The sequence below is a fragment of the Geospiza fortis genome, unplaced genomic scaffold (genome assembly GCF_000277835.1).
Source record: "Geospiza fortis unplaced genomic scaffold, GeoFor_1.0 scaffold128, whole genome shotgun sequence".
Lineage (NCBI taxonomy): Eukaryota > Metazoa > Chordata > Aves > Passeriformes > Thraupidae > Geospiza > Geospiza fortis.
The window spans coordinates 1,070,203-1,090,201 of NW_005054420.1; the positions used below are offsets into that span (position 1 = coordinate 1,070,203).

General features: G+C 46.6%; 1 protein-coding gene across 1 annotated transcript in view; it reads left to right on the top strand.

The window, feature by feature from the left end:
* Positions 1–19,999, top strand: part of ITPR1 (inositol 1,4,5-trisphosphate receptor type 1) — a 144,493-nt gene that overhangs the window by 24,457 nt on the left and 100,037 nt on the right. The window contains exons 3-12 of the mRNA XM_031061617.1: positions 7,202–7,317; positions 10,729–10,815; positions 11,530–11,688; positions 12,513–12,611; positions 13,134–13,217; positions 13,299–13,445; positions 14,692–14,787; positions 15,808–15,852; positions 18,598–18,746; positions 19,608–19,707. Of these exons, the coding sequence (XP_030917477.1) occupies positions 7,202–7,317; positions 10,729–10,815; positions 11,530–11,688; positions 12,513–12,611; positions 13,134–13,217; positions 13,299–13,445; positions 14,692–14,787; positions 15,808–15,852; positions 18,598–18,746; positions 19,608–19,707 (1,082 nt within the window). The remainder of the gene's footprint in view (positions 1–7,201; positions 7,318–10,728; positions 10,816–11,529; positions 11,689–12,512; positions 12,612–13,133; positions 13,218–13,298; positions 13,446–14,691; positions 14,788–15,807; positions 15,853–18,597; positions 18,747–19,607; positions 19,708–19,999) is intronic.

Genomic DNA, 19,999 nt, shown 5'->3' on the forward strand with positions numbered 1-19,999 from the left:
GGAAAAGCAGCAGCAAGTGAAGAAGCAAATGTGAGAGTGAAATCCAAGGGGTGAGCAGCCAAAATTAAATGAAATTCAGCCAGAAAATAAATATGCTTTGGCTTACTGCCAGGGTGTGATGTAGACTGAAAAGACCCAAAGATTTTGAGGAGGGAATGTCACAGGGTTCCTGTCCTGAGAATTGTGTTGGTGTCTCATGGGGAGATTTGTCATGGAAACTATTGAAATGGAGATTGGGAATGGCTTCCTGGGTCAAGGATCCAGCTCCCAGGCTGGGACAAAGGCTGGAGCCACAACAATTTACTTAAAACTGCTTCTGCTACTCCTATGGCATTAGTTTGCTGAATTCCCTTCATATAAAGTATGAATCCTTCTCCTTGTGTGTAAAAGTTGATTTTCAGTGCTTGTGAGGGAGAGAAAGGGATGGCCTTTCAATTTGTCCAGGTGGCATCTTGTTCAGGGTTTCTTTTCATGCTGGACCAGAGATGGAGCTGAGGTAAGACAGAAACCCTCAGTGGAACCAGCAGCTTCCTTGGGATCTTAGCTCTCATTAGTGTGTGCAGCTCTGAACCCTCGCTTGGGGTTTTTCCCTCTCTTTTCCCCTCTCCTCAACATGGAGAGATTTTTTTTTCCTGATTTGTATGTTATTAGCCAGGAGCCATCAAGGTGCTTTGATGATTTATAAAGAGATTATTCTAAAGTAGCTTCTCCTGGTTGAAGTTACCCATTGTGTCCATAAATGAGGCTGTACCTTAATGCTTGCAGGGATCCTGGTGCACTCACTGTGTCCTTAGCAGCTTTCTCTGAGGGACCTTGCTCTGCTTTGCCATCTCACATCTCTTGTAGACTGTGTTGCCCATCCAGGAGCACATTATCTATTGTGATGGCAAGGAGAGGAATGGTTTTAGGAATGGTTTTCTTGCTTTTTTAGCCTGAATGGATGTCAGATGGAATATGGTGTAGTTAAATCAGTGGGGGTTTGGGTTTTTTCCTTTCTACTTCTGCTGCTCTCCCTTCTGGCTCTGTGTTTTCACCCAGCATCTTCCCTCAGTACCAGAGATAGAAAAAAGCATCTGGTCTTTCCTGCAAATGTTTCCTTTTGGAACTGCCTGTATATCCAGTGTCTAAATATTTCTCTCTTTTCGAGTAGCAGTTTTCTTTTTGAAGGAGACCAAAGAGGTTACGTGTAGAAATAAAACAAACACTGGTGTGTTCTGAACTCTTTGGAACACAAGGTGTTTACTTAAAGGTGCATTTCTCAGGTCAGCTTTAGCAGACATTGATATTCCGTGTCCAGCTCTCATGTGGATAGTTTTTCTCTCTCTGAAATCTCTGCTCAGTCTTCTCCCTTTGCTTTGATACCTCAGCTCCAAGTTAAGAACAATTACATTATTTCCTGTGTTGTTACAGCTTGAACAAATGAAGCAGCAATTCCCACTGGTAGGGCTTTGCATAAATGAATATAATAGCAAGAGGGTGGTTACCCTCGTGTCTTGCAGATAGGAGTTGAGGGTGGTTATTTTAACATAGAAATTAAAATATATTTAGATCACAAATCGTGCACACTCTCAATTTAAATGTTGGTTGCAAGGGTGATTTTTCCCCCTTTATTCTGCTTTAAAAAGCAAAGTGTTGAAAGCCCTTGAAACACAAGATGCAGCAGCACAAAGCAGGGAGGTAACAGACGTCACCACAGCAGAAACCACTAATAAATTCTGTCATGTAATTAGTTCAGGGTTTGAATCCTGAGTGATTGGGCTCTTTGCAGAGGGAGGTGATTGCTCTGGGATCTTTGGGCCTGGGGTAGAATCCCAGAATGGGTTGGGTTGGAAGGAGCATGGCAGGGACACCTTCCACTGTCCCAGGGTGCTCAGAGTCCCATCCAGCCTGGCCTTGGGCACTGCCAGGGATCCAGGGGCAGCCCCAGATTTCCCTGTTCCATACCAGCCCTGCTCACCTGTGCTTCAGTGTCCCCTCCTGTGGAATGGCACGACTGTTGGCAGCATGAGGTCGGAATTCAGTGGAGTTCTTCCCCCAGGCTGAATGTGCAGGGCCCAGGTTTGGTTTCTTGCTGAGGTGGAGCTGTGGGTGGCTGGAGCTCCTTTGGGACCACAAAACCCTGTTCTGATCCGAGCTGCTGTGCTCCCAGCAAAGCTTCAGCCCTGAGAACTGAGAATGAAAAGATGTCTTCTCATCACAAAGAGAGTCATTGCAGTAGGATCAGGTTCTTTTTTCTCCCTCTTCATGGAAATGCAGGAATGATTAATAATCAACACATTTCTGTAGCTGCTTTTGTTCCATATTCTTTGAACCTCTTAGGCTGTCATCTATTAATTTTAAATCTCAGAGGGAACAAGCATAAAATAGATGATGGAGTAATCCAAGGGTTTCTGAAAAGGTGAAACTTGTCTGCAACTGAATATGTGCATTTTGTGTTATTCTCTAAGTCTCCTGTGTGAAAATACTGCATTTGAGCACAAGAGAGGTCTTCATTTTGTCTTGAAATAAACTCCTCATCTTGTGGAGCATTACCGTCCTTGTGAGTGTATTAAAGCTGTGCAATTTCATAAATACAAAGTCAACAACTTCTATTTACAGTATGTCCATCATTGCCAGCTACTTTACTTTGTCATTGCTGCTATTCTTTCATATTTAAAATAAAAAGAAAAGATACTATCAGTGTGTTTATTCCCTCCTGTGAGCAGGCTTTGGCCTAGAGAAAATATCAGGTATCTAAGTATAGAAAAGTCTGAAGAGAAAATGCTAAATTTCAGCAGGGAATTGCTGTTTTTCTTTTAATTTTAGTTTTGCTGTGCAAAAATGAGTTTGGTTTTTCCAAGTAATGAGGAAACAGCTGTGTTGGTGTTAAATATTCAGTGGATTTGTAAGTGACTTATTTAAAGATCTTCATCTTTATAAGATTTCCCTCATTTGAAAGCACCCTAAAGTATGATTTTTGTGAGGGGGAGTAATTTCTCTTGGTTCTTACCTTTCTCCGGTTGGCATTTTGGAGAGTCTGGGTTTAAAACCCGAAATAACGACACACCTTTTTGTTGCCAGCAGAGTATTTGATTCCTGCTCTCTCCAACTGCAGAAAAGTTGGTGAGGACCTTCTCCTAAGTGCTTAAAATAGGCAGTGGAGATTTGGAAAAAATGATGAGTGCTGGATTGCACAACCAGCCTGGCTGGAGCTGAAACTGCTTCCAGATCTTTCTGGAATGGGTGTGCTGGAGAAGGGCAGGGAAATGGGCAGGGGCCCCCAAAACTGAGCTGGGCTCTGGCAGCAGCCAGGATGGAGTCTGGAGTCCTCTGCAGTCCTCAAGGAGCTGCAGAAAAGAGAGGGGGAGGGACTGCAGGGGCAAGGAGGGACAGGGCACAGGGAATTGCTCCCGCTGCCAGAGGGCAGGGATGGAGGGGATATTGGGATTAAATCCTTCCCTGGCAGGATGGGCAGCCCTGGCACAGGTGCCCAGAGCAGCTATGGCTGCCCTGGGTCCCTGGCAGTGCCCAAGGCCAGGCTGGACACTGGGGCTGGAGCACCTGGGACAGTGGGAGGTGTCCCTGCCATGGCAGGGGTGGCACTGGATGAGCTCTGAGGTCCCTTCCAGTCCAAGACATTCCATGATTCCATGAACCTTTGCCATTCTTTGAAAGGTGTTTGATGTTGTCTGGCGGAGCTTTGGGTGGCAGCAGTGCGTGTTCAGGAGCTTTCTGAGCTGTCCCATAGACCAAGGGTGGAACTGACACAGTGGCAACACTTAATGCCCAAAGCAGTGGGAGAAACTCTGAAGGGGAGACTGGAGTTGCGTGGGAATGTTTGACTTGGGTATTTCTAGGAAGTTTTGTGTGAAAAAGGTGATTATGTCTTGGGTGGGCTCTGAAATACCCAACTCCCTTCTCCTGTCATTTCAGCCTCTCTAACATTTTTGCAAATTTGCAGTTTTGGAGAAGTCTTTCATTATATTTTCAAATAATCTCATTAATGTACTACCTAAATGTGACTTAAAATCGCACGTGGTGGAATCCATGGTAAGACAAAGCTGTCTTTGTCAGGTTTTTCACTGTGCTGTGAGGGCAAAAGTTGGGCATTTGAGATGTGGCTGCTTGGGCTTGGACTGGAGGGAAGGGTTGGAAGTTTGGAATCTCTGCTGGCTTGGGAAGAAGCACAGTCTAGTCAAGAAGAGAGAAGATGGAAGAGCAAATGAAAAGCACGGGATAGAAGGAATGGCAGTTGGAATAACGTTGCTGGCAAGTTTCCTTCTTCCTTGAACCCCAAAATACTTGGGAACACGGGGGTTTCTACCCTTCCCAGGATCCTTGCTTTTGCCAACTCCTCTGTGCTGCTGGTGCACGCAGAGGGTAACCAATCCTCGCTGTGATATTTCAGGAGCTGCAGGTGGCAGAGGCCCACGTGGGCTGTGAGTGTCCCACCAGTGAGAGCATTCATCTCTCACGTGGTGCAGTTGCAGCCTCGCTTTATTCCGTGCAGAGCAGTCGCTGAGGGAGGAGCAGGATTTAGCTGGGAAGAACTGAAATGCGCATTTAATATGTGCCCATGGAGCATTCCTCATCCTGAAGGGGTAGTTAGTGTAGGATTATGCAATCCCTCTTTCCTGCAGGACCTTTGTTGGGTGCTCAGGCTTGATGTATCATCATTTCATCAACAGTGACGTAGTATTTTATTTTTATGCTACCTCATTGTGCAATTCTGCCATTTTTCACTGTGTATCATGAAGATCTGAAAGGAAAATGCATTCCTTCCTGGTTAATATGCAACAAACAGTCTATAAAAAGATGTCGTTACTGTGCAGTAATTGCTTTATTTATCACCTTTCCTATGTGGCTAAAGCTGCTTGAATCACTGAGCGGAGCAGGGAGCTGATGCTTTGGGCTCCTTTGGCTTCACTTTTCATTTTTGGCTTTTGATTTTTGGCTCGTGTTGTAGAACTAGACCTAAATTCCAGAAGGATGGTGTCTGACAAGCACGGGTTTATCTTGCACAGTCATCAGGACTGTGGGTTACAGATCAATGACCACGATGGTGCTCAGCCAGCACATCCTTGACTTTGTAAACATCCAAGGCAGCGGGGTCTGGAGATCCAAAACTCTTCTGTCCAGAAAGTTCATGTAGTTTGACCTGTGGCGAAATACATTTGGTGGCCATATGAAGGTGAATAAGGCAAAGTTGAACTTCTCAACCACTTCAGAAATAGATTTCATAGAACAAATACAAGAAAATAAATATATTGGGTGCTTTTCATTGTTTGTTTTAGATCTGCAGCTTTGTTACTAGGGAGAAAATGTAAGGAAAACATATTATGCCTTCTCTTCTTGCACTGGACAAGGTCAAACTCTTGTAGCCCTCTCTGGCTGCTTCAGGCAGGAGAGGGGTTACTTGCAGTTAACAATTTAGAAGTTAAGCCTAACTTGACAACTTTCTTGACTGAAAAAAGGATGGAAAGAAGTGCACTGTGACTAAACCTAGCATACAATTAATTCTTCTCTGCAGTTCTGTGTGTTAATTGCTGTCATTGTGTGAACTGATGGTTTAAGCAAAAATAGAAAATTTTATAACTGGTGTGTTGCTTACAATGCAGTCTTAGCTCCAAGTGCCAGCCCGCAGTGGCTTTTTGAATCTCTGCTGTGCTGTCAATCTCTGTGAATCATCCTGGTGGAAATGGGAAAAAGGGTGAGGAGCAAACCTGGGAAGTGTGGTTTGCACTTTTCCTGGTGCTTCAGCGGCCCCAGGCTGGCAGTGGGGATGCAGTGGAGCTGAGTGTTTCTGCAGAGATGCAGCTCAGTGTCCCTCCTTGTGCCCTGAGCTCTGTCCTTCCCCAGTGTCACTGTCAAAGGGCCCCAGTGCCATGCCCAGCTCCTGCCACATCTGTTTTTGGGGTCCTGGGCTGGTAAACCAGGGTGGAATGGGATCATCTCTAAGGTCCTTCCAACCCAAACCATTCTGGGATTCTTTGCCCTTCTGTGAAAGGTGTTTGACGTTGCCTGTTGGGCTCTGGGGATGGATTGGAGGAAAGGCATGAGCAGAGTGACGGTGTCCATCTCAAACAGCGTACAGAGGTGAAAGTGCCAAGGTCTGTCTCAGCCCCTTCAGCAACTTCAGCCTGGGGCAGAGCTGCCATGACCTGTCTCCAGCATGGCGTGTCTCCCTTTCTGCTTGATGTGCATCCAGAATACCCATGAACAAGCAGCTCTGCTTTTCAGGCACGGAGGATAAACCCCAGGCGGGTTCCTCCTCACCTTGCTGCTTCCCAAATTGTAGGAATGCATCAGGAGCCTGGACAAAGGCTGCATGAACGAGGAGCCTGAAGCCTGACATCCACTCTGCTGCCAGAGAGGCTGGGAACAGCCTCCTGGCTCTTCTGGCACTTTGTTTGAACTTCTGAGCTCCTACTTTGGGCGCTGCCTTTGAATAGCTGAATTTATTTTTTTGCGTGTTCCGTTGCTTAGCGACGACAGGAGGAAAAACAGTCACTGCAGCTCATGTGGGTTTATTACTGATAAGTTAGCATCTCTGATACAAAAATGTATTTTTAATAAGACTAATGAGCTGTGATTCCTGGCTTTAGCCAGGCAGAATGTTAAATAAACTGTGTTGCTGCACTGGGTATAGAACCTGACACCCTGAGGGGTTTGATGTTACCTCAAGCCATGCCTTGAATGTCTGTGCTTGTACAGGCTGTTGTTTGAGGGTATTTTATGCTGCTGCCACTTCATTAGGTGAAGAGTTTCTCCTATTTTTTTGCCCAGTTTTCCCTAGCAATAGAAGGGATTTAAAATCTAAACTGACAACAACAACAGTGAAAAAATCCAAAGCAAAAAGCCCCAACCTAACAGAGTTTACCTGCTGAAGTACAAAAACTCCAAGCTGAGAGTGCAGAAACCAAGTCTGTTTGCCTGGGAAAGCACTGGAACGTGTTGCCATTTTAGTCTGGTACCGTTTTTGACTGGGACAAGTTATAAATTTTCTGGTCTTGCATCAGATGTTGGCAGCAGCAGTTAGTTTTTATCATGCACGGGGCGACATTCCTGTTGCTCAGAAAAGCATTCGTCTGATCAAGAGCTTTTTGGAATTTGTTTATAAAGCTTTCCTTGCCGCTGGAATAGTTGGAGAGCGTTAGCAGCAGTAATCCAGTTGATGGTGAGAGGCTGAAGCCATGTCTGTGTTTGTTGCCTGTTTTTCTAGATTGCCTGTTCAAGCTGTGTCCCATGAACCGCTACTCGGCGCAGAAGCAGTTCTGGAAGGCAGCAAAGCCCGGAGCCAACAGCACCACGGATGCTGTGCTGCTCAACAAACTGCACGTGAGTATCCCTCTGCAGGGCCCTCCTCACACCCATCCTGCTCCAAACCAGCATTTCCAGCCAGCTTGGCACGGTTATGGAGGAGATGCCGAGTGTATGTAGAAATAAATCAGCATGTGAGATTCCTTTGGAGACATTCAGTCCAAGTCTTCAGTCCTCTGATTTATGGTAAAATCACAGAATAAGCTGAGTTGGAAGAGACTCACAGGGATCATCCCAGCTCCTGGCCCTGCACAGACACCCCAACAGTCCCACCCTGTCCCCAGGAGTGCTGTCCAATGCTCTGGCAGCCTCGGGGCCATGCCCATTCCATGGGGAGCCTGGGCAGTGCCCAGCACACTCTGGGGATGAACCTTTCCCAAAAATCCATCCTAAACCTGCCCTGGCACAGCTCCAGCCATTCCCTGGGTTCTGTCTGATTCACAGAAAGTGGAAAGAGCCCTCTTCTGTTCCTGCTCAAGGTCTATGTCCCCCAGTGCTGTGCCTGTGATACTGGGGTAGCCTGGGGAGCTCCTGTCTTTAACCTGTGGTAGAGATAAAATGCTCCAGGGGAGCATTTTGGGTGTTAAAAGCATAAAAAAGGGACCCTTGAAACAATTGCACAGAGGATTCTCAGGCCCTGCATCCCAGCATGGGGAACCAGGAGCTGCTGGGCTGATCAATCTATTGGGACTGCTCGAACAAACATTGCTCCTGTTGATATATGGAAAGGTTGATGGGTAATTATGAGTAATTATAAGGCCAGACAGCCTTTCCTTCCTTATTAGCTTGCAGTATTTAATATTTTCTGGGTAAAATGTTGACATTCAGCAGCTGAAAACTCAGTAAGGCAGTTGATTGCTGTTTTTAGAGCTCCTATATAAAAAAAAGCCAACTTAACTTAAATACCATCTGTTGACTTTAGAGTTAAATAAACTCAGTGTTTATGTTAAAATTACATAGCTGGAGTACTTCATGTCAAAATTACAATTCTGGATATTTTTAGGTTCTTTGAGCCTATATTAAGCTCATTGTAGCCTGGAATACGAAATGGCCCCGTAGGAGAGTGTCACTTGCTGATTGCCATATGGCTGCCTCGCTCTGCACTTCACAAAGACCCACTGGTGGACTCCTTCTGCTTCAAGAAATGTATTTATAACCCAAAAGTATCAGCTTGGCAGGGACAAAGCTATTTTGGTAGCACAAAGCTCTCTCACCTGGGCCGTGTTTCTCATGTTGATAAGGGAAGGAGGCTGTGGCAGCAGGTTTAGAATGATCATGGTTCTGGGGTTGGCTGCTTGGTGTATCAGGAAAAGGGAGACTTCATGGGTTTTCACAGAAATTAGAGCCTAAATACTGCAACATGTAGAAGGAAAAGGCTTTGGCATTGCCCTGGATTACATTCTCATGTGGAGTTGTCTCCCTTTCCCTAAGTACATCCCAGTGTGGGTGTCTGGGACCTGTCCCTGTTCATCTGGCACTGACCCTTTTGTGCCAGGGTCCTGGAAATCCAGGATGAGGTTTTTCCAGGATAAGATTCTTCCAGGATTAGCCTGACCCCAGTAATGCTTGCACAGAAATGTCCCACCAAGACCTGCTTGATTTGGAGGAAGGGTTTGAGTGCCTTACAGTTTTATTGGGGTTTATTCAACCTGCATCCCTTACATGTGAACTCTGATGGGTTGAGTCAGGCCTGGGGCTTGAAAATAACTGTGTGTCATGGAAATATCTCAGAACTTCCTCCTGCCAGTCCTGTGTGTCCATGTGTCACCTTTGCCACTTGCTGGCACATGGAGTGCTCTGAACCCCTGTGCTCATGGCTGGGAGCTCTGCCCAGGATGAGATTTCTTTATCAGAGCGCTGCATTTCCAACGCAGCTGATGATGCAAGATGTGTTCATCATCATCACTTGCCTTTTTTGGCTTCTGTTTGTCTGCTGGTGGAATTTATTGTCTGCCATGGAGCGCTCCATGCTGAGGTCAGGTTATTTTAAGTTAATGCCATTTAAGGGATTTCAAATCTGGGACACTTGTCTCTCTCTGTGGTCGCAGCATCCGAGCTGCTTGAGGAGCTGACATCTAGTGGCCAGAAAAGTGCTTCTCCTGGAGTGACTGTCAGGTCTGGGGAGTGCTTTTGTAGTACATCCTAAGTCCTAGTTGTACTTTCACAGAGAAAAACTTGCGTTTTGTATTTATAATAAATGTGGCACCCAGTGTGGCAGGGCAGTCCTGGCTGTGGTTGCTGTTGTTTGGGAGGGCTCTGGTGACTTGAAGAAACCTTTTCTTGACAGAATACTTGCAAATCAAGCAAAAAAGTTGTATTTTAGTAATACAGAGAAAATGATGATGCATTGCATGACTGAATAAAGTTTTGGAATTGAAAGAGCAGCTATATCTCAGGTTCTCCTGGAGTAAGAAGCCAGTTTTCATACCTAGCACAGCCTCTGGAAACAGCACATTTTGAGTGAGCTGGAGCTAGTGAAGTTCTCTAGCAGTGTGCAAATAGCTGCTCCTTTGGCCTGGTACTTCACCTCCCTGTAGTGAGGAACTGTGGGCACTTTTCTTCTCCAAGAGAAACCGGGACCCACCACAGTCCTTGAGACCTGAGAACCAAACTGTAATCCTTGATGCTCAGCCTCCTAAAAAGTCCAATTTTCAATTGCTCTCCACCTTCAGATAGCAGTTAAAGTGAATACAGATTTATGTTTTTAATTCAAAATGTTATCCTTCCTGTGAAGTAAAGAAGTTCTTTACTAAATGAAATTGTTTAAAAACAGCCTGGGCCAAATAGCTCACTTTAAAAACAACAGTGGCAAGAGGCTCATTGTTAATTGTTAATTAGGGCCTTGTGTCCTTATAATAATTCAATTTGGCAAGGGTTTCCCCTTTGCTTTCCCTGTCATGGTGGTGCAGGAACGCTCAGCTGGCACAGAGGCTCCATCACCCCAGGGAGCTGAACAGGGAGGGGCACTGGGGTCTCCAGAGAAACACAGCCTGGAGGGCCGCTGGAGCCTGTGTTGGCTAAGGAAAACAGAACCTCAACTTTGGTTCTTTTTCTTCAATTTGTGTAGAAGTCAGTAGAAATGAAAAAAATAATTCCTGGCTGGAGCTGTTACCCATCCCTTTTTCACCTTTCCCTCCCTAGGTATCTGCCTCTGTCTTGTCTGAGCTTTTCATCTCATGTTTTATTGCAGAATTTTGTCCAATTGTACCCAAATTACGGGTTACTTAAATGATGTGTGTCTATCTCCCCAAACAGTTGAAAAAGGGAATTGGAAATTACACTGTTGGAAGCTGGAAAAAGAGGAAATTAGGCTCTTTCAGATGCTTGCTGTTTTTCCAGTCCTTTGAAATAATCTTGAAGAAAAGGGAGTTTTGTAAAACTCCCTTTTCTAAAACACTCAGCAATTGAACTGTTCTCCTTTAATTTCAGCATGCAGCAGATTTGGAAAAGAAACAGAATGAAACTGAAAACAGAAAACTGCTGGGAACAGTCATCCAGTATGGGAATGTCATCCAGGTAGGCTGTGAACATCTGTGCAAGCTGGAGAGCATTTAGTTGAAAATTCCCTGCTCAGTGGACTTCAGGTTTCTGGAATTGATGATCAAGAGCCTGTAGTTTTGCCAGGTTTCACAGTGCTCTGAAGTGGGATCCTGGGTATTACATCTGTGTTGACATCAGTGTTTTATTATGGTTAATTGTGCTTGGTTTTGAGGTCCCCATTGATTGTTTTCTTCAAAAATCCTTGTTAGAGCCCTCATTAGAGTTGTTGGGAGGTGGCACATGTACAACACCAAATATCCTCTTACAGTGAAATGTTGACACTTAAATCATAAACTGACACAGAGAAGGAAAATCAATAGAAATAGTTAATTTTTTGTTGTTAGATGAGACCAAGCAAAGCAAGAGAAGAGCAGCTTTGCCTCTTACCAGGAAGAGCCACTTAGTCCCCAGCATTTCACAAGTTTTGGTCGTGGGTTTTTTTGAACGAGTTGTTTTGGAGTGATGAGGGCATCTCCATGTGTTTGTCCTAGCTGGGCAAGGGACAGTTGGATTAACTGAAGGTGTTTTGTGCTGTGTCTGAGTGTAAGTGGAGCTATGCCTGGGTCCATCAGTGTTTGCCCAGAATTCAGTTTGTTCCCTGTGTAGCACTGCAGTTGTCTCATGCACGCTCGGGTTATTGAGGGGAGGAACAGGAGCATTCTTAGAACTGAACTCTGATTCTTATTCTAGCTGCTTCACTTAAAAAGTAACAAATACTTAACAGTAAATAAGAGGCTTCCAGCTCTGCTAGAGAAGAATGCAATGAGGGTGACCTTGGATGAAGCTGGAAATGAGGGCTCCTGGTTCTACATCCAGCCCTTCTACAAGCTGCGCTCCATCGGGGACAGTGTAAGTGCTGCTCACACATCCCTGGGGCACAGCCTGCACTTGGGAGGCCTGCCTTGCAATTAATGCAATGCACACATCTCCCAGGGCGTGATGATGATGCAGGAACAACCTTTTTGCTATGCTGTCATGAGGGGGAGGAAAATTGCTATGGTAACTTGTATTTTGGAAACGTGGAACGATCTAACATTGGAGGGAATAAGGGACCTAATTAGGCTGGCCTTGCACAATTCCTGCTCAATTCAAAATGGTAGGAAGTGTTGAGCTCCTTCAGGAGGTTTGGAAGGAATAATTAGCATCTTGGTTTTCAGTGTTGTCAGCTTAGAATCAAAATTCGTCATCACTTGGGATGTGAGGAGTGAGGTAATAAGGAAGTGAAATGCTCCTGCTCATGGGAAATCTTTAAAAGCATTGCCATTTTAATCCCTTCTTTTGCAACATCTGAGTCACTTGAGTATGGAATCTTCCTAAAACCAGGAGATCATAAGCTTCAGTGCTCTGGGGTTCAGGCCAGGTATATTTGGCGCCTGAACACAATGAATTTATCAATCAGCCATCATTTATCCTGGAGCCCCATCTGTACCAGAGCTCAGTCTGCTTTGTCTGCAAGGCTCTGAGTCCAGTAGCATAGGGGTTTTTGCCTCAGTCACTGAGTTTGGTGAGCTAAATTCTGAACCAGACAGAATCCTGGTGGAACACTCAGACTGCCATCTCTCCAGACTGCAAAAAGGTGATTTCCTCCCATGGCTCCCATTAAAAAGAATTAAAAAGGAAGAAAAAGAGCTTTCTCAGGGTGAAAATTTGTCTGATGCTGCACTTCTTTGCAGGTTGTCATTGGAGACAAAGTAGTCCTGAATCCTGTCAATGCTGGCCAGCCTCTCCATGCCAGTAGCCATCAGCTTGTGGATAATCCAGGATGCAATGAGGTAAGGGGGCTCTGGCACAGCTGGAGCAGCTGTACAAACTTCTCTGTGCTTCAGCTTAGCTCTTTGTACACGGTTTGGAATTCAGCAAGTTGGTTGGTACCTGTGGCACTGCTTAGTAGGAATGGTTCTCCTGGTAATCAGTGACTTAAAAGAAGAGCTTTGGAGCTCTGCTTTCTCTTGGGTGGTGGCAGAGGTTTGGGTTTGATCTCTTTCGCATGACGGGCTAAAAACAAGTTGTTCCTTCAAAATCAGGAGTTGTGGCACAGTGATGTGCCCCATACTAGTCACTGGGAAGAAATTTAAATCTCCCAGCACAGATGTGTAACAAGTGGCTTGCAAGCAAGTCAGCTCTGGAATTACTTGTTCTGGAGCAGGTACAGAAAAGACTTCCCTTCTGCAGAGCAATGCAGCCAGGCCTGCGGTGTTCTGGTGAAATTTGTCTAAAAACATCAGACAGTGGCTCATGGCAGGATCTTGTTCAGGCACAGCACAGTGGGGCTGATGGTCTCATTCTCCTTCTAGGTGAACTCAGTGAACTGCAACACCAGCTGGAAAATCGTGCTCTTCATGAAATGGAGCGACAACAAGGACGACATCCTCAAAGGGGTGAGAGGCAGAGCTGTGCCTGGCTGCAGCTGGGGCCCTGCTGGGCACTGCCCCTGCTGAGCCTGCTGCCTCCTTTGGCAGGGGGACGTGGTGAGGCTGTTCCACGCCGAGCAGGAGAAGTTCCTGACGTGTGACGAGCACAGGAAGAAGCAGCACGTGTTCCTCAGGACCACGGGCAGGCAGTCGGCCACGTCTGCCACCAGCTCCAAAGCCCTGTGGGAGGTGGAGGTGAGGACTGCAGGGCTGGGGCTGCCTTGCTAGGAACAATTCCTCCTTCTGTTTAAAGCACTCTGTCTGGGCTTCTCGCTTTAGGTAAAATTTTCCTGGTGTTACCAGTTGAAATGAGAATTCCTTCACTTGCTTTCTGTGCACAGTCACAGCGGAGCTCTGCTCTCTGATGGTGCAGCGCAGAGCTCTCCAGTTCAGGTGCTTTACAGTTCAGGAAAAGGGCACAGAGAAACATCAATGAAGTCATTTTCTTACCAGTCACTGAAGTTTAACAACAGCCTATAATTTCCACTGTCCTGCTGGGTGAACTGAAGGCTCTATTTTTGGTGTGGAATAATGTGATTATGTATAGCCTCATCTGATAGGAGGCTGCAGCCCCTTGCTAGTCTGTCTCAACTGGCTTTTTACATTCACTTGGCTTTTAAACAGAGTGACTAACACCTTGGCCATCACTGGCTTCTGAAAATATCCTCAGTCTGTTGGTATTATTAGCATTGGTTTATGATTTTAAATCTGATTCAATTATGAAGTGCATATAAGAATCAAAAAATAAATTGTAATGACAGATAGGTGTTTTTAGATTCCTTTTCCAGAAGTATCTGCTGTGACATTCAGCTTCTCCTGTATTTCAAATGAAAGTCTGCCTGTAATTAGCATGACTTTGGCATGTTATCAGTTTGTGGTAACTCCCCATGTGTGTGCAGTTACCTGGACAGGTGAGAGAGCTCTTCCCTGAAAGGAGCAGGTCAGCTGTGATGAGTTTTCTTTAGGAATCAGATTAACCCTAACCCACAGAGTAACCAATATGGGGTTACAGGTGTTGGAGGCACTCCTTGCCCCACTTTGTCAGTAAATATAAACATTAATTCTTTTGTACAGTATTGTTGCATTTGAAATATTTCTAGGTGTCTTCCCTCATCCACTTTAAACAGCCAGAAATTTAGTTGCACCCGTAGGGTGATGGATTTGTTGCCTTCTGTAGGGGTTTGTTTCAAGACCTGGCAGCACATGCACATAGAGAGCCCCTTCCTTAATTCACCCACAAACTGAGGGGATGAATTTTCCCATATTCCAGTATTCCCAGCCAGCTCAGAGCATTCCCTGCACAGTCCTGGGGACAGATAAAAGGTGTTTTGTCATTTCTCAGCCCCTGGTTGTGTTTGCCCTTCCCTGCACGTGGAATGAGGCAGGTCCTGCAGGGAGGGGGGGCTCTGTGCTGCATTCCAGGTGTGTCCCTGTCCCTCAGGTGGTGCAGCACGATCCCTGCCGGGGCGGAGCTGGCTACTGGAACAGCCTCTTCAGGTTCAAGCACCTGGCCACGGGGCACTACCTGGCAGCAGAGGTACGTGGGCTGGGCTGGCACCTCTGCCTGCCTCACACTGTGCTCTCCTCCTTTGGCACCTTCTCAAAATCTGTCATTTCTCACCCCAAAACTGGACACGGGGAGGGGAGGAGAGTGGTCATTTGGATTAATACAAAGAGATGCTAAATGTAGGAGATCAGATGAAAGAGCTGAAAGAATATCGTGGTTTGGGGTAGTCATGAGCTGATTACACTTTTTGTGTGAATTCTCGAGTCGAGAACTTCTCCTGCAAAGAATAGGCACTAAATAGTATCCTGTCATGTGGGCACAGGATTCAATGTGACTTTATTAACTGATGAATAAATGGTAAATGACTGAGAGCCTTGGGGGGAAAATGAATTCAAGTGGTGGTAATTTCTCTTGAATCACTGATTTTTGAGCAGAAGCATAGAACTGAGTATAAAATGAAAACACTGACTTCAGACCAGTCTGTAAGAACTGCAGATAGAGAAAAGTCCAGATTAAATATCCCATTTTATATTCTTCTGATAAGCAGATTGGAAAACCAGAAGCATTTTGTCACATGCACACTGCAAATCCTTTTCAGTAGTGATCCAGTGTAGAGCTTTTCCAGTAAATCTTGGGTTTTCTAATCAGCCAAAACAAAAACACGCTCTGAGATCATACAGGAATATCCCAGAGGAGATTGCTCACCTGATCTCTGGTTAGAATAATGTTTGTTCTAAAAGATTTCTCCAATCCAGTAGATTCTAGCTGGAAATTCCACTTGGAATTTAAACAACAAAAATAAAGCATAAACTGGTTAACTCTGTACTCTTGCTCCTGTAGTGATTCCCCTGGATGAGATAACTCTCCCTGCATGTTTGCAGGTTATTTAACAATGGGCAGCCTGGTGAGCCGTGCTGGGTGTGGGCAGTGTGCTCTGCATGCCTGGAGCAGTGCAGGGCACCAGTGCCCGTGGAGTTCAGGTGATGCTCAGGCTGTGTGCCCCTTGCAGCTGTGCTGGAGTTTGACCTGCCTGTGATTCTGTTCCATCAGGTAAACCCTGACTATGAGGAAGATGACCTGGAGTGTCAATCCTCAGTAAGTATAGGCAAGGGAGTGGTCCTGCCCCTGACTCAGGAGGGCTTGGCACAGACCCAGGGCTGCCCTGGCCAGTGCACAGCCAGTCCAGGCTTCCTTGTTAGTGAAGGAACCAAAAACCTGACCATGCTCTGGAGGCTTTTAGGGCCTGTCCAAAGAGTGGGTGTTGGCACCTTAGTGCAGAACAACCCACTTGGAACTGAATTAGCACATTACCTGAAGCCCCCTCAGCTCCTCCCTTTGTGGTGTCTTTTTCTGTCTTCCTGTTTCCTCAACCTTTCCTCAGCCTCCTTCCTTGGAGCTCTGTCCTGCTGTGGGCTGGAAATCAAGGTGACACCAGATGGGACTTGTCCCTGAGGGAATGTCCCCCAGTGCTGTGCCTGTCTGACCTCTGTGGTTGAACAGCAAATTTGCTGTTACTGTACTTTGTCTCGGGAAACCAGTCTGTGTTGTCAGTAAATGTTGTTGTGTCAGAGATTGAGTGTGTGGTGCTCTGTACTGGCAGAAGCTGCCCTTTGGTGTCAGCCGGAACCAGCATTGCTTCAGGAGCTGAAAACAGAGAGAACTGGAACAGCACTTTGCGTTGTGGGTTTTATTGATTTAGTTGGATTTGATGACAGGCTTATGCAGCTTTCTTGGTCATTTATCCTGTATTATGGAGGATTTGCACCATTTGGTTATGACAAAGAGCTATTCCTTCCATTCCTAAGAGATGGATGTGATGCTTGGAAATCCTGCAGGGTGCATTTTTCCTCCTAAAAGGATTTTTCATTATAGCCTGGCCATTGAAATGCTTCCCTCGCCCTCAGATATTGAGCTGTTTTCCTGATTACCTCTTGGTGGCATTCGGCAGCTTGACTGCAGTAAACATGATAAAAAAACGGAACAAACCCCACCCACAGCTGTTCCCTGGGGTGTGGGGGGAATCCAATTCTGAGGTGTTTTGTTGAGTTAATTTTTCGAGAGTTAATCAGTGTTGAGAGGCTTTAGGTGGACACCCTGCTCCTGTGCTGTGTCCTGCTGACATGTGCATGGAAAACATCCATGTGCTGTCTCAGCTCTCTGGTTTTTCCCTGCTCTGTCTCTTTACCACTAGATGGCAAAAATACACCAGCAAGAAGAGACCAGGAGCACAGAATTCAGCTCTGACAGGAAATTGCCACATCGTTTATCCTTCACTGGTGACAGGAGGGTGTAGGCTGCCTTATCCAACTTGATCCAAACTCCATTGTGATCCCAGTGCGAGCTGTCTGCAGGGTTTCTGTGCACAGCTCACTGGTTTTGGTGGTGCTTTCTCCTTGTCCCTCAGAGGGCTGTGCAGGAGGGGTTTGCATGGGTGAGGTGCCAGCCCCACTTTCCAGCAGCAAAGGGGGCTGCTCTTGTCACCTGTGGGGTTGAATTTTGGTGCTCCCCGAATTGCCCCATTTCCTGCTTTCTGCTTCACTGCTCGTGTTCAGCTTTGAAGAAGTGACCAATTGTCTCCCAAAGGACAAGCAGAGCAGCTGTGTCCCTCACTGTGTTCCCTCCCCTTGCTGGGGGGGATGAAGGAGACAGCTGAAATTCAGAGAATTCATTCCAAGCGAGCGAATTTCTCCCAGAATTTCTCTCCAGATGGACTCTGAGTGTAGAGTTGCTCCTTCCCTTGAAGGCACACTCCCAAAGTGTATTTCTGTTCCATACAGATAACTGCCTGTTCCCATGTACAAAATCAGACTTTAAATGTCACTGCTTTGCAGCCAAGTTCATTGACTGCAAATATGTTAACTTGGGAGTATCCTGAGGCACAAGCAGCACTGGATACCTTTTCCATCTGCTCCGGGATGGCAGTGCCTTGCAGCAGGGCTTTGACAGGCAGGTGCCTGAGTGCTGACTCCCTTGGGTGCCACCATCACAGAGAAGCTGAGAAATTGCTGTCTTGGTCACCCTGGAGATTGCAGCCAGGATTTAGGTGCATGGACAGCTGGTTCCTGTGTGCCAGGACAGTCAGCAGCTTCTTTAGGGACAGCTGGGAGTTCCCTAGGAAAGGATTTGGACAAAGTTGTTGTTCCTTTTTCTCAGTTCATCTTTGTTTTTTCCTAGCCTTTTGTCCTTCCATCTGAAGCCCTGGGGTTTTATCCAATTGCTGTATCTTTACTTTGCTGGGGGAGGCTGGGGATTTGCTGGAACCTTGGGAATAAAGATCCTTCTGGTGCCATGGCCTTTGGAGCACATGTTTGTGCTTGAGAGCAGCACAGGCTGTAGTGTGAGCAGCAGGACTTCCAACTCCTTGATTGACTTTTTGTTTCTCTTGCCTGGGATTGATGGATGTGGCTCCCAGTTTTGCTGCTGAAGCTGATTATTTCCCAGCAAGGTTGTTGGTACATGGTGTGGCCGGGTTTTTATGTTTTCAGCTCATGAATTCTGTGGTGAGAGGGATAATTGCAATGTGTGGGGTATGTTTGGAGAGCTGGCAGTGTCAGGATTGGGGATCTCAGCTGATGGGTGCTATCAGAAGGCAGACAGAGCTCCCAGTGTGTGTGGGCTGAGTGGCTGGGGGTGTTTGTCTCTCCTGGCACTGTGTGTGAGACATGAATCTGCATGGAGGGCGAGTTGCTGTGCTGGCACCCAGGGGAAGCAAGGTGTGCTTGGGCAGAGCAGCTGCTCTCAGTGTTCCTGGTGTCCTGCACCATTGCCCTGGTCCACCCTGTGTGTGTGGGGCTGGGGGGCTCTGCGGGACTCCCCTGAGCCCGTGGGCTCTCTCCACAGCTGGACCCCGAGCAGGAGGCGCGGCGGGGCCGGGGGCCCCAGGAGAAGATGGCCTATTCCCTGGTGTCTGTGCCCGAGGGCAACGACATCTCCTCCATCTTCGAGCTGGACCCCACCACCCTGCGAGGGGGAGACAGCCTCGTCCCCAGGTACAGTGACCTCTGCAGCTCGGGGGGCTTTGTGGGATTTTCAAGTAAAGCTGCTCCAGAACATCTTCCTTCTATCCTTTGGAATCGGGTTCCTCCTCTAGTGAATGTAGAAATAATTAGAAAGTGCCTGAAGCTTGGCTTGAGTGGTTTACAACTGGGGTGTAAGTAAGAGAACACCATTTTGCAGATGGGAAGATTGAGACTAAGTGACTTCCTAAGTGACTTCCTTGCCAGGAATGACCTGGGACTAAAAGCCTTGTGTGTTCTAGCAAGGCATTCATCCTGTTAGGATGTAACACCAACTATTTAGCACTGGATTTTCTGTTGTTTGTGTGCTGTTCACTGTTCATGTGGCACCTCTTGCTGTTGAAAAGCTGCTCCACCCTTCCAAGTGCCACACTCTGCACACAGCTCATTGCTGCTGTTCCCACTGAAAAAGAGCAGCAAGTTGGTCCCATCTATTCAGCAACTCCCTAAATCAGCAGGTACCCATATTTTGGCGTATCAGGGAGCTGAAAACCCCAGAGCTAAGGGGAGAAGTTGGCAGCTCATAGCAGTGGAAGAGTGAGGATGGGAGGAGGTTCAGATTGTTGCTGTGCAGCAGCTGGGTTACAGCAGCTCAGAGTGGCTGTGGTTCTATTTTAGAGCAGAATCTCTTTTCCTACAGAAGAAACCTTCCTCAGGTGAGTTCACAGAGTGAGCTGAGGCAGTAAGGATGCTGTTCCAGTTGTGGTGTGCAGTGTGGACAGAGATGACGCTTCTTTCCCACTTGTCCCTGCCAGCCTCTCAAAATCCCAACAATGCAGAGGTTTCCCAGCTGGGAGGCTGGCTCATGCTGGGGCACCCCTGACTTTCTTTCAGGAACTCCTACGTGAGGCTCAGGCACCTCTGCACCAACACCTGGGTTCACAGCACCAACATCCCAATTGATAAAGAGGAGGAGAAGCCTGTGATGCTGAAAGTAAGTTCTGTGACTTTGTGTAAGCACACCCTTTGATTCCTGTACTTCCATATGTGTTGGCAGGAGTTTCACTCCCTGAACCTGTCACAAACTGAGCATGTGACAGTAATGAACAGTGCCTGTGCAAAATATTTGCTCTTAATGGCTCAGATTCCTGGTATTTTTCTAGTTACACTGTTCAACTTCTACTCCATAACAGTCATCAGGGGCAGGATATTTTTTCCGCTGGCTACAGCAACATTTTGCCATCTCACCTGCTGCTCCTTTGAATTTAGGGACAGCTTTGAGTTTA